A 15,566-nucleotide genomic window follows, 5' to 3' on the forward strand; every position below is an offset into this window, starting at 1 on the left:
TTTCTGCTACCACTGGCTCATGTTGGAAATAAGCCTGCTGGTATTGACCAGGCCTCACAATATGCCATATCAGACCAGTATTCTGAACACAGATACCTCATAAGGAAAAGCATATTCCTGCTTTTAGATGAAAGCACTGTGGATGATGGTCAAAAGGCTCTTCCTATGGTCCTTGCAGATCCAAGACTTAGATAATAAAGGGGGTTAAGAACACAAGAGTTACCATTGAGCCTGGCCCTGAGACAAAGAGCCTAATTTAGAGTTAAGGAACAGGTAAGGGCAGAACTTAAGTTAATACTTACACCTTTTCTAACTGGTGATGTATGACAGTCCCTTCCCCAAGGCCTACTTTCTGCAAACATCCTCCCTTGCACTGGCGGCTGGGATGAGGATAGATAAGAGGAGCTAAAACATAACCCAAAGACAAAGGCTGACACTTTAGGGCCTTCATCGTATTCACACATTCAGCATCAAGTCAAAAAGGTTTCCAGAAACAACTTATTAACCAGTTCAAAAGCATTCATCCTCTTGAGAGCCAGACAGAATGACTCCTAGCCTATCTATATACAATTTAACCTATATCCTAATCCTAGCGTTATTAACTTAGAACAAATATGTATGTCATCCTGTTTTTCACTAAGAACATCCTGTTATTTCCTTAGTTGTAAGATTTACTCAACCTCACTATGATTGGGGTAATTCTGCAAGAATATTTCTGAAAAACTTGTTCTTGTACACTTTTCAAAGTATCTTATCACAAAGAGCTTCCCATTGTAAAAATTCTCTTTTCTGATCTCATGTTGTTGTTGAACCTTTAAATAAAGACACCAAAACCGACAGGACAGAGATGCCTGCCTGGTGATCAGAAAGAATCTCAGGGCTCTCTCACTCTCCCTCTTGCCGATACCGTCCATCCTTCAGGTACCCCTGGACCTGCTGGAGCCGGCCTCCAGCAAAAATTTTTTTAAACTTGGAGGGATAAGGGAGAAGTAGTTATAAATGTAAGAAGGTAGGGGGGAAATAGTATAAAAAAGACCATAACTGTAGATGAAGGACCTTTGGAAATATTCAAACTCTTGTCCTTATGGATTACTGATACAGCATGAAATTCAACAGATATGTAGATATTATCTTACTTGACTGGGGTGATAGTTTTGGCTCCTGATTCCTCTTGCAGTCCTAGTTTTGATCCAATCTTCTTTAGAACATGATTTCCAAACATACTCATCATTGTACTGTGTCTGATTAAGCAGAGGGTCACTAAGTGAATAGGTATATCCCAGTCTTCTGATACTCTTTTGACTACAAGAAAAGACAGTGGAAATCAGAATAAGGGATTAAATGCCAACTTTCACAGCAATGCACAGGTCAAATAATTTTCCTTATTACATGTTTTTTTTTTTTTTTTAAAGATTGGCTGGCTCAAGCAAGACGATGCCAGAAATAATTTTATTTCCAGATTCCCCTGAAAAGAAACAATCCCATATCTTAGGATGGCTCTTCACAATAGTACTGGAGGCTTAAAATGGGATTTAGAAGAGCAACAATCTGAAATTGATAAATTTTTTTAATTAAAAATTTTTTAAAGAGCTGGGGACTCTCCTATATGAACAGTACTTCAGTGTAATCAAATACTTGCTAAAGAAATGTTTCTCTCTATGGAAGTACTCCTTCTGGTTAATAAAAGGAAGATATGTAAGAACTGAGAATTCCCTGGTTTGCAAGGCTGTAATGAAACCATGCATCCAGGCAATGGTCAGCAGTTTGTCCTCATAGTTCAAGAAGAGGGTTCACCAGCTATCATGTTTCCTAGATGGATATACACGACACCTACTCAATATTTTTGTCAAAATACCCAGCTTGAATGAGATGAAGTCTTTGGTATATTAGATTATAGGAAATGCATAAAAAGAGGAGTATTTTAAATAACACAGTGGAGATGAAATCAGGAAAATCCAGAGCCGTTTCTTCAACAATGAAATTCTCAGGGAAAAAAAGGAACCTATATAGATTAAACGAGGTTGAAAAACATAATAACCAAGTGCAATGGCTTATAAATAAATAACTTAATTTCTAACCAACTTGTTATTTTTTTAATTATGAGACATTAGGGGGAAATTTGATTGCTGATTGGCCATTTGATATTAAGGAATTACTTTTTAGCTGAGACAATGGTATTGTAGCGTATTTTTAAAGAGTCCTTATCTTTTAGATACATAAAAATAATACTCAGAAGTAAAATAATAGAATGCTGGGATTTGTTTCAACATCATCCAGTGGGAAGGCTGGGTGGAAGGTACACATAATAAGTGTCCATTTGTCTGGGGCACCTGGGTAGTTCAATTAGTTAAGTGTCCATCTTCGGCTCAGGTGATGATCTCACAATTCGTGGGTTCGAGCCCTGCATCAGGCTCTGTGCTGACAGCTCAGAGCCTGGAGCCTGCTTCTGATTCTGTGTCTCCCTCTCTCTCTGCCCCTCCCCCGCTCATGTGTCTTCTCTCTCTCTCTCAAAAATAAACAAACATTTAATGGGGCGCCTGGGTGGCTTAGTCGGTTAAGCGTCCGACTTTCGCTTAGGTCATGATCTCACGGTTCGTGAGTTCGGGCCCCGCGTCGGGCTCTGTGCTGACTGCCAGCTCAGAGCCTGGAGCCTGTTTCAGTCTGTGACTCCCTCTCTCTCTGACCCTCCCCTGCTCACGCTGTCTCTCTCTCTCTTCTAGAAATAAATAAGAACCTTAAAAAAAAAATAAAAAAAAATAAACAAACATTTAAAAAAAGTTTTTAAAGAAGTGTCCGTGTGTTGATTCTTATAGCTAGATAATGGCTGGGGATTCATTGTTTGTTCTTTTGGGTATGTCTAAAATGTTTCATATTGGCCTTTTAAAAAAAGAAGATTGGGATCAATTCAAGTATTATCAATAAGAAACCACCAACATCTAGAAAGTGGGACACATCTGGATGATAAACTAGTTTACTTGTTATTCAGATGTTCAGACTCATGGAGGACTTAAATCATGGAGGGCCTAAATCAAACTGAAGGAACCAAAGATACATGAAGATTTTCCAAAGGCAACACGGCACAAATGGCTTTAAAGGAGGTGATTTTCAGATCTCCATCTCCCAGTATACTCTTCCTTAACAAGTCTCTGCCTGAAAGCAAACCTGCATATCTACCCAAGTGCTCCTGTCCCACACCTTTCTAGCTTCCCGGTGTCATGGCAGGATTTTAGGAAGGTGCAATACGCCTCTGGGTATAAGCCTCCAGCAGTGAGAGCGGTGTGTCATCAAGAGAAACTTAGTTTACACTGGTTCCAAGGAAGCCACCTTGTACTCCAAATTCCACGCCCTTACTTTGGGCTCACGAGTATTTCTGAAAGGGTGGGGGGGTGCTCTAACCAAGGCAAATGTCCTGTGTGTAGGTCTTCTGGATTTAGGTACATGGCACACGGCTCTGACTGAGAGCCGTGTCTAGTTTCTCATTTCCTAATAGTTACAAAACCTTTGTCCTTTAGGGAGAAGCCTCTGAGGAGAGAGCAGAGACTATAGAGTGCTTTGAATGGTTCTTTTCCCCCACATATTTAAACATTTTTTCAGGTTTTAAAAAAAATCCCAAAGACATGTCATTAGCTAGAAAGAAAAGCATCTCGGAGCAGGTGAAGCAGTACAGGAGGGGCCAATTGTGATTCATTTAAACACAACTGGAATCTTTTCTGAGACGAACAAATTCTTAAGGATTCACTGGATAATGCTGGTACATAAGAATTTTGTTATCTTTTCCTTCAGATTTCCATCATTCAACAGGTACTTAAGTCTTATGTTTTTTTAATCCAAACATATAATGAAATATTTAATCCGAAACAGCCAGCCTTCATTTTATTCTACATTGTAAAATATTTAACAATACATGGAAATATAGGCTGCCTGGCCAGACCAGTTAATTTTCAGCATATAGAAGTTTCTCTTTCATTAAATGCATAGTAAATGTTTGATTTGTGTCTATAAGAGAAGATGGATGTTAACTGAATCTGTTGTGGTAATCATTTCACAATGTATGGAAGCCAAACCATCACCCCATGGCACGCCGTGCGGCTTAAAGTTATACAGTGATGCATGTTAATTACTCCTCAATAAAACTGGGGGAAAAATAGCCATTTGTTAAGACGTAGCTTTTCAGGATACTTCTCAAAACATGAGATAGGGAAAAACTCAGTAACTGAATGAAATATCATCTAATTATATGCTCTCAATAAAAAAAATTCAAGGACTTCCCAACCATGTCGTCAGCTGCTCAGTCATTAAAATATCACCTTGTAAGTTTCGGCATGTAACTGAGAAAGAGCTCAAAGTCTCAAATGTCAATGCTACACTCAACTCCTTTCATTCACAGCTACATACTCATGTGAACAAGACTGCCATTAGCATATCTAAATAGAGAAATAAACACCAGAAGCAGAAAAAAAAATTGGTGCTGAACACAGTCTACTCCAAAAATAGTAACACTTCAAACAGGATACATAAACTAATTGCAAACAGAACAGTCACTTTCATCTCATTAAGATACAATTCCAAAAAAGTTGCTTTCTGTGTTTAGTGACTATTAACATTGGTAATGTATTCATTGCTTTGAGCAATTGTTTACTAAAAATAATAGCTATAACTCAATACCTAGGGTCATATAATATGTTTAAAAATTAATTTCAATTAATATACTAAAATAGTTTCAAAGAAGTATAATGGAGTGATCAATAAATTGTTTTCAAACATAAAACATAGCAGGGTAAAATTCTATGGAGGAAGTGGAGAGGGATAAAAGTTCAAGAAACAAAAGGAATGAAATAAATTGTCTACTGTCTTGTGGATTTTTAAAAATTTTTTTTAATGTTTTATTTATTTCTAGGAGAGAGAGAGAGAGACAGTGCGAGCAGGGGAGGGTCAGAGAGAGAGGGAGTTACAGACTGAAACAGGCTCCAGGCTCCGAGCTGGCAGTCAGCACAGAGCCCGACGAGGGGCTCGAACCCACGAACCGCGAGATCATGACCTAAGCGAAAGTCGGATGCTTAACCGACTAAGCCACCCAGGTGCCCCTTTAAAAAGATCATAGCAAATATCAATTTGCTAAGGTGTTTAGATTACTCATTGGCTATATTTTTTAATGACTTAATAGTTTCAGTATAAAATGTCAATGTCTAGGATGGGCTATACATTTTATCTTTTGCAATTATTTTAATTTATGATGAAAACTTTTCTGTGAACTTTAAAAATATGCGAATTTGAAGACCACTGACCTAGACTCCATTAGTACCCATTTGTTTTTGGCTCTTATCCCGAATGTTTCTTCTTCAGACAACTGTTACTGTCGGGGAAGCTAGCAAGATAATTACCATCAGATGATAAATCTCCCAGTTAGGGGACATAATGGAACTCAGTGGGATAGCCAGTAACTCATATTATCAGGAGTTTTGCAACCCTATAGTTTGTGAAAGTCTATCAGATATTATGCTGGGGTGGCAGGGGGGGGGGGGGGGAAATTAAAGAAAAATTTNAAAAATTTTGAGTAGCTTCTCCATGCTGGTCACTGTACTAGTGCTTCATTCTGTCATCAGAAAAACCACCTGAGGCAGGGATCACCATTCCCACTTCGCCAACCATAAAGCTGAGTCACAAACAGCTTGTTACCTGGCAAAGAGAGGAGAGATAGAAAGGGGTAGAGCAGGGAGGGGAGGTGGGAGCCCATATCTGCCTGACTTTAGCCCACAGTCCGCTTGACTCTAGCCCATAGTCCATTTGACTTCTCAGCAACTTGAACTTTTAAGGTGAAAGGATCCTCTTTATTGGAAACAATTCATAGTCAACACAGGGAAGTGAAGTTTCTCCATGCTGGTTGCCCCCCCACCCCTGAGGCAATGAATGATAACAAGGCTTTCCTTGTTGGAGACCGGCTCCGGCTGGGTCCAGGGGTCCCTGAAGGATGGACGGTGTCCGCAAGGGAGGGATAAGAGAGCCCTGAGATTCTTTCTGGTCACCAAGCAGGCATCTCCGCTCTGACTGGGGCTCAACTTTATTTTATAATTGTTTAGGAGATGGCACAGAAGTGGCATTTGCCTTAGACAATGATTTCTGATGACAAACTTCTTTGATAAGTAAGAATTTCCCAGAACATAGATTTGTAGAAGATTCCTGCATAACCTTTATCAATAGTGATTGAGGTAGGTGATTTAGATGCTTATCCTATGGGGAAGGAAGGTATCGTTAGCACATCAGACAACGTTTTTAACATAAAAAGGGTGAAGTTACTTCTTTGTGGGCAGGGGTCAATAGCTTGTTTGTTTAAGGTGGAAGTATCAAGAAAAACAGGTCTTTCAGGAAACACCTTTGCTCCCATAATCACAAAAGAAGAAGTTCCTCAATAGGTTCCTTCACAGGGAGCAATCAGCATATTCAAGGCCAGAAAATGCTCCAAGCAGAAACAAGTGGCTGGGGGTGGATATCTGTCCTTAACTCTAAATTAGGCTCTTTGTCTCAGGGCCAGACTCAATTGTAACTCGTATTCTTAGCCCCCTTTATTATGTAAGTCTTGGATCTGCAAGGCCCATAGGAAGAGTCTTTCAACAATCATCCACAATATTTTCATCTGAAATCTCTTTGGAAAAGGCAGGAATACGCTTTTCCTTATGAACAATTTGTGTGGGGAATATCAGTCTGATCTGGAATATTGTGAGGCCTGGTCAATACCAGCAGCCTCATTTCCAGCATGAGCCAGCATAGCAGAAGGAGATAACAGTTTTCGTTTCTCACGGCAGGAGCTGTGCAAACGCTACCATTTCCTCGCTGTGACTGTCATCCAGCGAGGGCAGTGCGGCTCCCAGCATTTCCTGATCCCGCTCTCACCCACCCACCAATGAGTTTAAAGAGGCTGCTGATAGACAGAAATCCCCACCACCCTCAATTCAGGTGGAAATGGAGATGCTGAAAGCCAATTTATGAAGCAGTAAGTGGAGGAGCAAAGGTAAGGGTAAGTGGGTTATGGCCTTCCAGCTTCCAAGACTAGTGTTGGTGATAGAAGTGCTAACAATTCCTCATTCATCCAGTTATTGAATTGTCATGGTCTGCCTACTCTATACCAGGTAATGAATTCAATGCATGCTCCATGTCTAAGTAGCACAGTTCTGTTAACCTATATACTGGCTCTATTGTGAAGCATGACCCACAGTGAGTTAATGAAGGATCCATGTGTTCCTTTCCTTAGTCTTCCTGAAGGAGGTTTGGATAGGTCTGAAGGGGGTTGGTCTGTCTGGTGCCTGGAGGAGCACTGGGCATGCAAATGGTTCTACCTGAGTGCACTTCTCTAAGCCTTCTCTGATTACTCTTTCTATTGGTCTTGGACTCAGAAGAATAGGATGTAGGTGAACAGATGAAGGTGTGTACATCACATCAGCCTGACACTAATCGGGACCTACCGAATTAAAACCGGCACCGATCCCTTCTTGGGCATGAATGCAGTCCTCATGGTGGTGGCATAGGGATCCCAGGTGACCTCGCCTGGCAAAAGGATGACAAAACAGTTAGAATATTCCCATCATATGTTGTATTAATGATTAAAATAATTTTTCAGGAGAAAAATTGGGGATAGTAATTTAAAGTCTAAAGGAATAAAGGCCAACTTGTAGCCTCTTTTAGGAAAGAAGGGAAGCTCAGTTGAATTATTTGAGTTCTTCCCTAAATAAAAGTAGGTCCATTGTTTTTCTTGAGGATTCGTACATGCTATTTTAAAGAGGTCGAGCAATGCATAAAAATATAAAACAGAAAGTTCGACTGAGGTTCTATCACCTCAAGATGCTCCCTTTGACTGTAGTGACCAACTTCTCACGCATCCTATTGGAGAAACCTATGTGCACATGAAATGATTTTGCACAAAGGGGCTCATAGTTTAACATGTCTGGTTTTATCCTGAGCACCTTCTCCTTCCTCCCTCCTCTCTCTACTCGTTGTCACCCTTCTCAGCCCTCCTCCCAGCCGATGTTAACAATTACGCTGGTTCCTTTCCATGCTTTTACATCTGCTGGTACAATGATACAGAGATTTATATATACATATATAAGGACGCTGACATACTGGGTTTTAGTTTCCACCATCTTGTTTTACAAAAATGGACTCATAATTCACAAAGTGACCTTTTCTTCTGTCTGTCACTGAACAGGGTCATCTGGGGCAGCTCTGATGCATTCTCTGCCACAACTGTGGAGGATTCTGCCCCATAGATGTTATTTAAATCTGCAAGAGCAGGTGGAATCAAAGAAAGAGGGAGTATTGATGGAGGAGACCAGCTCAAAGGCTGAAGCCTGGGACACCCCAACATCAAAAGGTTGGGGGAGAGACGAGAAGAGCAGTTAGTGAGGACGGAGGAAGGGGCCACAGGAAGGAGGAAAGCCCTCCTGCCAGAAAGCAGGCTGGAAAAAACTGCTATATTTTTCTCAAATATGTCTTAAGTTTCCAAATAGCCTTCCCATCTATATGCACTGCCCAGCCTATACGGCCCCGAGGGAACTTTTAATTTCTGCTGCCTCTGTACTTCTCCCCCTTCATCTCCCATCTCCCAAGCAGGTCTTGTTTCTAATTTAACAGGCCCTTTGGGGGCAGCCAGGCAGCTGAACCTACTCCTCCGTGACTGTTTCTCCACTTCCCTGCCACGGCTTGAGACCCCCCTGTACTTAACAAAAGCCTGAGCCCCTCCCACCCCCACCGGCTGCACTTCATGCCTCTGTTTACACAGGTTCTGAGAAATGACATCATTCTCTGATACCGCCGCTTTAGTGGGAGTCACTTCGTGCTTCAAAGCATTTTGTTCCAACTGCAGAATTAAATGTTCTTTGTTCAGGGAGTTCCAAGTATGGACAAGTAAGTGGGAAGAAATTGGTAGGCAGTGCTGCTCTTAAAAGAAACTCCGTGTAACCTGATTTGAACCTCGGAGTGTGACTCTTGCGGCGCTCAGGAAGGACCCTCTGCACAGAGACCACACACCATTTCCCCCTTTTGCCTAAAGCAACAACACTGACCCAGGCCAGACCAATTTCCTGTTAAACCCAAATATGCCTCAACAACCCTGGCCACACTGCGCCAGGGTAACCTCTCCCAATCGGTTACATGGGCAAATCAGGAACGTCTCTGGGTGTCGCTGTCTGTGGCCTTTTCTCCTTCTGGGGACAGTGGGTACTGGCAGCTTCTGTCGCTAAGATCCTATTCCAGAAAGCATTGGGCGCAGGAGAGGCCATGCCTGGCTGCCTCTAGGACCTGAAACAGAGCGGACCCCCCTCTCCCTAATTCTAACCCGCCTGGATGACCAGAATGATGAGATGTGCATTCAATTTCCAGGACATCTTTCTTCAATTCTTTGTGTTTAACAATTTTTCTTACTAAAAGTCTTTATCTCAGGTCTGTGTCTATGCTTTTTATTTCCACTGACAAAGCTCCTGGAAGTAAAATGTTACTAGAATTAATCCTCTTCATTAACAGCAGCAGTAACTTAAAAATCTATCAGCCAGATATTCTAAAAACCAGTTTCCAAGCGCAGGTTTGGAAGCCATTGCTTTCTTTTATGCTTGTTCTTGGTAAGTATCTCAGTGTCTTTCCCTCTAACTCCGTGTCTACCTCTCCCAGGATTCTGTCTTCCTGTTTCTACCATCTCTCATTTTCTGTTCATTCTACGGTCAAGTCTTGAATTCCTTCCATGGACCATGGAGACCATAGGCCCTAGGCCTTAGAGACCCTGTCCTGGGCTTGGGGACCTCACAGGTGAATAGAGGAGAGAACAAAATCCAACGAGCACTTGTAAGTGCAGTGCCGTGTTGCGTGTCAGGAGAGCCCCGGGGAAGGTGCAAGTCTTTCTGGTTGGATGACAGAAGGGGCATCAAGGGTGGATCCCGGAGGGACTTCCTAGAATAGGTGGCATCTGAGCCGGGACTTAAAGTAGGAGTTTGACAGGGATTATAGGAGGACACGGAGTGAAGCGTTCTTCAGGGGAAGCAGCATGAGGTGTGAAAAGGCTGAGACACGGCAAGTGGCCCGATGTGAGTATAGCAGGGGAAGAAGTGGCCAATGACAGGCCAGTGAAGCCTTGTTTGCCTTGCTGTCCCCTTGAACCAACTGCTCCCGGAAGAATTCACAATTAGGAAAATTGATTATGAGGTTTTGAAAATATTATAAAATAGTAACGAACATGTGCATATTATATTACACTTCACAAACTATGCAATCTTGTTTTATCCTCACAATAACCTACTAGATGGGCAAGTATGGATGGTACCTGGTAATTCAAAGTGTGTCCTGTTGTCAGGAGGATGAAAGGCACCAGTGAATTCTAGCATTTAAAATAGGCTGAACTGGGACCCAAAAGATTTGTCCACATCAGACAATCCCCAGAACCCATGAATGGTAAACACATAAGGATAAAGGGCCTGTGCAGATGCAGTTAAGGATCCTGAGATGAGGAGATTGTGCTGGATTATCAGTGGGCCCTAAATGCAATTTCATCATCCTTATGGGAGGGAAACTCAACACAGAAGAGGAGGCGATGTGACCGTGGAGGCACACACTGCAATGAGGAGGCCACCAGTCAAGAATGCCAACAAGAAGAGGCCCCAGAAAATATAAGAGGCAAGGAAGGATTCTGCCCCAGAGGTACCAGGGCAGTTTGATTTGGGGCTTCAGGCCTCCAGAACGTGACAGAACAAATCTCCTTGGTTTCAAGCCACTGGTTCGTGGTTATTTATGGCCGTCCTTCAAACTGATAACTGCCCTTACAAGACCATATATAGTAATAGTTCAATAGCAAGTAGCCTGTGGTAGTCATTGTCAACCTCTCATCTTATTTTTGGACCAAATCTAGGCAGTGTGACACATCAGTCCCCCACCTTTTGGAGCGTGACACTTCCAGCAGTGGAAGATAGAGTGACAGAGTGCCTATTAGAGCCCAAAACTGGGAGTGAAGAATCAAACTCCCCCATGGGAAGGGGAACTTGGGGGGCAGAATCGATGAGTCCTAGTGATCAAATTGAGGTGTCAGCAAAGCTGCCCTCCCTTGTACCCTGAGCAGCCGGCACCCTCGTAACTGAGCTCGCAAAGGCTACTGGACAAAGAGTGTCATTTTCTACATGTTAGATAGAGGCCCTTCTGTGACACCCAAAATGGAACTATCTGGTAGACAATTGCATACTTTGGTTTGAAAATTAGGAGAAGCATTCGAGTGAGAAGTAAGATTAGAGTGCCATTGGCACATTTCTGTAGACTTGAAGCTCTTGGCAGGACATAGCCAGCTCACAGGATGTGAGGCAAGGAGGATAGAATCTTGGAGGACTCCCGCATTCCCCAGACTAGAAGGGGGAGAGGAGACAGTGAAAGAAACCAAAACAAGTGGCCAGAAAGAGAGGAGATTCAAAAGGAGTGCGGTGGGGTAATCCTGGGGGAGAAGATTCTCCCTCCTGTCTCTCTTTTTTTTTCCCTTGTCATCCTATAGAAACAGAATATTTTCAATTTTTTTACAGATTAGGTATTTTCATTTCCTATCCTTAATTTACAAAGGGATGAGTGGAATGGAATGAAGATACGGGTTTCATTCATTCTAGTGGGTCTACAATCCTAGGGAATGTGCTGTTCAACAGTTCCCACTGCTCTCAAGCCACCACGGATCCACAATTACCCAGCTAGGTGGCTGCGGCAGGTTATTATGGCCACAAGGAAGGCCAGGAAGGAGCACAGTCACGGTCATCATACCACCAGCATGCAGCTAGAGTGGCTCTCCCTCCACTGACACAGAAAACTGACTTTGTAAACCTGCTGTATTTGCATGCACAATTAGCATTAAAAGCTCTACCTCGGTTCAATGCTGAAACACTTTGAAAGAAAAATCAGCAAAGGTTACCTACAAACGGTAGGTAAATGCCTAGCTGCCAGCCTCACGTACAATCACGTAGGGGTTATGCCGCCTCTACTATGCACATCTACTTGCAGGTCGCTTCCCTGCGTTGGGCACCGTCCCGCTTTCTGTGCTGTTCCCCAGACCTGCACGGGGGTCAGGTCTCCGCTAGATCTGCTGTCTTCAGAGGGTCTGACATCCGTACCTTGTCTTTGACTTTGGTATCCTGGAAAGGCGCCATTCCCTCCTTTTTCCTGTCCCCTCCTAGGCACTTCGTGGGGGTGTTTGAAAGCACCTGAGAGGTTTAGGGAGAGGTTGGGCAAAACTGTGACCGAGGGCAAGGTCATGAACATCTCATTCTGACTCCCAGACTCTCCATGAATTGAGTCCCATCCATAAGGGGGGCAAACAGCCCTGCAGACCAAAGCAGCCTCTGGCGTACCCCATCCCCAGGAAAAAGCCTCGCCCCCCAGCCTGCCGGCAGAGTCTGCAGCCTTACTTGGCTGAATCCTGTGGCCTCCTTGAAAGGGGCACGCAGCCTCCCGCCCAGGCTGTGCCATTCCTCCTCAGAAGAGGCCACCGCGGTGCCCTCTGAGCCAGCTGGACTGGGTGCAGTGGGCGGAGCGCGGCTGCTTTGTGACGCGTCGCCATGGAGACGTGGGTCACTTCCTGCAGCTCAGCTGGAGGCCAACAGGTGCTGGAGGGAGGCGGAGGGCTCTTAATCTGGCGGACTCGGTGGAACACAGGGCGCGGAAAGCAAAGAGATGTGTTTCCAGCAATATGAATACTTTGTATGTTTGTATAGTTTTTGCAATGAGCTTTCCTGAGCATTGTCATGCATATTTGGGGAGAGGAGCAAAAAAGAGGAGTAGGTTGAAGAGAAAGTAATAGTCTCAGATTTTCAGTTGCAAATTTTTTTAAAGTTTTTAATGTTTTTAAAGTTTTATTTTTGAGAGAGAGTGGGAGAGACAGAGACCGAGTACTAGCAGGGGAGGGGCAAAGAGACGGGGAGACACAGAGCCCGAAGCAGGCTCCAGGCTCTGGGTTGTCAGCACAGAGCCCCATGAAGGGCTGGAACCCACGAACTGGGAGATCATGACCTGAGTCAAAGTTCGAGGCTCAACCAACTGAGCCAGCCAGGTGCCCCAATTGCAAAATTTTTATCTGCATAACTTTCAACTAAGCGACTGTGCAAAGTTGTCATAGATCTTTGCATTAAGTAGGAAACGAGTGGGCAGGGATGTGAGCAACATCTTTCTCCAGGTCTCTTTGTGCCAGGGTTCCTGGCACAAACCTTTGTGTTGTGTGGTTGTCAATTTAATTATTCTGCTATCCCCACAAGAAAACTGTGTCTCTCACCCCCCAGTTTTCCCAGAATGTGGAGGATCTTTTATCTTCCTATTCTTGGCAACTACTTTGGTAGTTTGACACATAGTAGGAGCTTAGTAAAATTGAATCTTCCAGGCTAGGACACAGCTATTAGCCACCTGGGTGCAAACAAAGGACAGGAAGTACACACTGCAGACATCTGGCAACATATTTAGAAGGCAATTTACAACAATTTCTTCTCTGCAAAGGGGTTATTCAAAAGTCATTCAAAAGTTATTCAAAAGTTTGACCTTGATATCTACAAAAGGGGAGATTATCAAAGGACACAGAAAATAAGCATCAAAGTAAGCATCCCAAGTGTTTATGTAAGATATTGCTTAAAAATCAAGAACTCAAGTAGAATTTTTTGAAAGGATTCCGATCCATATAATGCATTTTACACTTTCAAATTTAACAGCAATGAATGGTGGTGGAATGCATACAAGGTAGAGAGTTCTGTCAATGTTATTAAAAGGAATGAGTCTAAATTAGGATTTGGTAGTGGCATCTAAATTAAGAAAATAACAGCCAATAACATTACAGTCTGAAAATGGCAGAGTTAATTAGCATAGCATAATTTAAGAAAAATATTTTTTTAAACAGAGTAGTGAGTCTATAGAATTTTGAAAGCGAATTCGTTTAATATCTTACATTTGTCTCGTCTCAGGCAAGCTGTGAAATTGTGGCCCACGCACCGAATCAGGAGCTAGAAGAAATCTGTACTTTCTACCTGGGGGCCTGTGGGATCAAACAGATACTTCTCTGAGCCCCAGTTGATCTGTAAAATGAGAATACCAATACCTACGTCACCGGCTTGTAAAAATGAATAACTCCAACAATAATTTCTAAATTATAAAGCTGCATAAAGTATTGTTCTTTTGTCTTTATGCTATTCTGAGCTGCATTCTTTTTATGGTCTTGTATTTCTGCTTCAGAATGGATTTTTGGTACAAGTCCATTTTATCGCGAGTCGTATAGCACTATTCCTGGCCTCTGAATTCGGGTTGCTTGAGGTAGCCCCTTTCAATGATTACGTTGATTTTTTTTTTTCCCTTGTACTCTTTCGATCCACAAACACGGACTGGGCACTGAAGATGAGCTGGGTGAGGACATTAAGGGGCAATGCCCTGGATATCCTGGGATCTTGGGAGCTGGTCCTAGAGCAGGGAATGCCTGAGCTGGGCTCTCAGCTCAGCGGGAGACGGAGAGCTGCCACAAGGGAGAGAAAGGGCCCTGGAGGCAAGGGACAGTGTGGGATTGTCAACACTGAAAGAGTGAAGGGAGAGCTAAGAGACACTGGAGCACAGGCCCTGCAGGCCTTTTACAGTTTTCTGTCATTAGCTTATTATTCTTCTTAGCTTGTCTTCTCTTATAAAACTGGGTGCTCCTCGAAAGCAAGGGCTGGGACGCCTGGGTGGCTCAGTCAGTTAAACATCTGACTTCGGCTCAGGTCATGATCTCTCTGTGAGTTCAAGCCCTGCATTGATGGGTCTCAGTGCTGACAGCTGGGAACCTGGAAACTGCTTGGGATTCTGTGTGTGTCTCTCTCTCTGCCCCTCCGCTGCTTTTGCTCTGTTTCTGTCTCTCAAAATTTAAACTTTTAAAAAAGAAAAAGAAAGAAAGCAAAAGCTGTGCATAGGCTTCCCCCGAGCATAAGAAGAATTCACTGGAGTTAAGCTAAAGCAACCGGGTGAAGAGATCAGGTCAGAAGTTTACATAAATCCTGACCTCTTTTTCCAGGGGAAAAAGAAGCAAGATTATCCGTATTACCTAACAGAATAAGTTAATCTTTCAGAAATTAAGGTATCCAGGTTACTAATATGCCTTTTACAGAGTTTTGAATTGATCTAAAACAATAGAGAGTAGTTATATTGAATGGGGTAAATGTTAAATGGTTGTTTCCAATATAAATTATTTTAATGAATTTCTTTCTGTGCACACACACACACACACACGCACAGGGAACATGATGTAAAGTGGCAGAGAGATGGGTGAGTGGTAGAGGGAGGAGACAGCAAGTATAGAACACCCAGCTTTGGGCTGGGAAGAAGGTCTCCAGCTGGAGGAGAAGGAGTGTGTCAGGTAGAGAGTTAATACTCCCAACAAGAGAAGAGTGACCAAGTTCACGGACGGTGGGTAAGAAGTAGGGAGCGATGGAGCCTGCCGCTGTGGAGAGAGCAGACAGGGCTCAGACCTGGAGAAGATGGATGTGCTCCTTCTTAGACTGAATCAGCCCACCAACAGCTGGGCAGGGAGAGAGAACACGGATTCTGAGTAAGTAAGTCTGAGA

General features: G+C 43.2%; 1 protein-coding gene and 1 long non-coding RNA gene across 4 annotated transcripts in view; one reads left to right on the forward strand and one right to left on the reverse strand.

Moving 5' to 3' along the window:
* TEX26 (testis expressed 26) overlaps positions 1 to 12,500 on the reverse strand; it is a 49,651-nt gene extending 37,151 nt beyond the window's left edge. For 2 of the 3 annotated variants that reach the window (XM_077745427.1, XM_077745429.1), the window contains exons 1-4: positions 12,408 to 12,500; positions 12,114 to 12,203; positions 7,458 to 7,539; positions 1,137 to 1,302 (exon numbers count right to left, since the gene is read on the reverse strand). In XM_077745427.1, coding sequence (XP_077601553.1) covers positions 1,137 to 1,302; positions 7,458 to 7,539; positions 12,114 to 12,203; positions 12,408 to 12,468 — 399 coding nt within the window. In that variant the 5' untranslated portion in view covers positions 12,469 to 12,500. The remainder of the gene's footprint in view (positions 1 to 1,136; positions 1,303 to 7,457; positions 7,540 to 12,113; positions 12,204 to 12,407) is intronic. The other variant, XM_077745430.1, reaches the window with a different exon arrangement.
* Positions 12,501 to 12,591: 91 nt separating this feature from the next.
* LOC144216166 (uncharacterized) lies at positions 12,592 to 14,168 on the forward strand. Its single transcript, XR_013330588.1, has 2 exons — positions 12,592 to 12,699; positions 13,944 to 14,168. It is a non-coding gene; the product is annotated as an uncharacterized LOC144216166 (long non-coding RNA).
* Positions 14,169 to 15,566: the final 1,398 nt, after the last annotated feature.

The sequence above is a fragment of the Crocuta crocuta genome, unplaced genomic scaffold (genome assembly GCF_008692635.1).
Source record: "Crocuta crocuta isolate KB4526 unplaced genomic scaffold, BGI_CrCroc_1.0 scaffold258, whole genome shotgun sequence".
Lineage (NCBI taxonomy): Eukaryota > Metazoa > Chordata > Mammalia > Carnivora > Hyaenidae > Crocuta > Crocuta crocuta.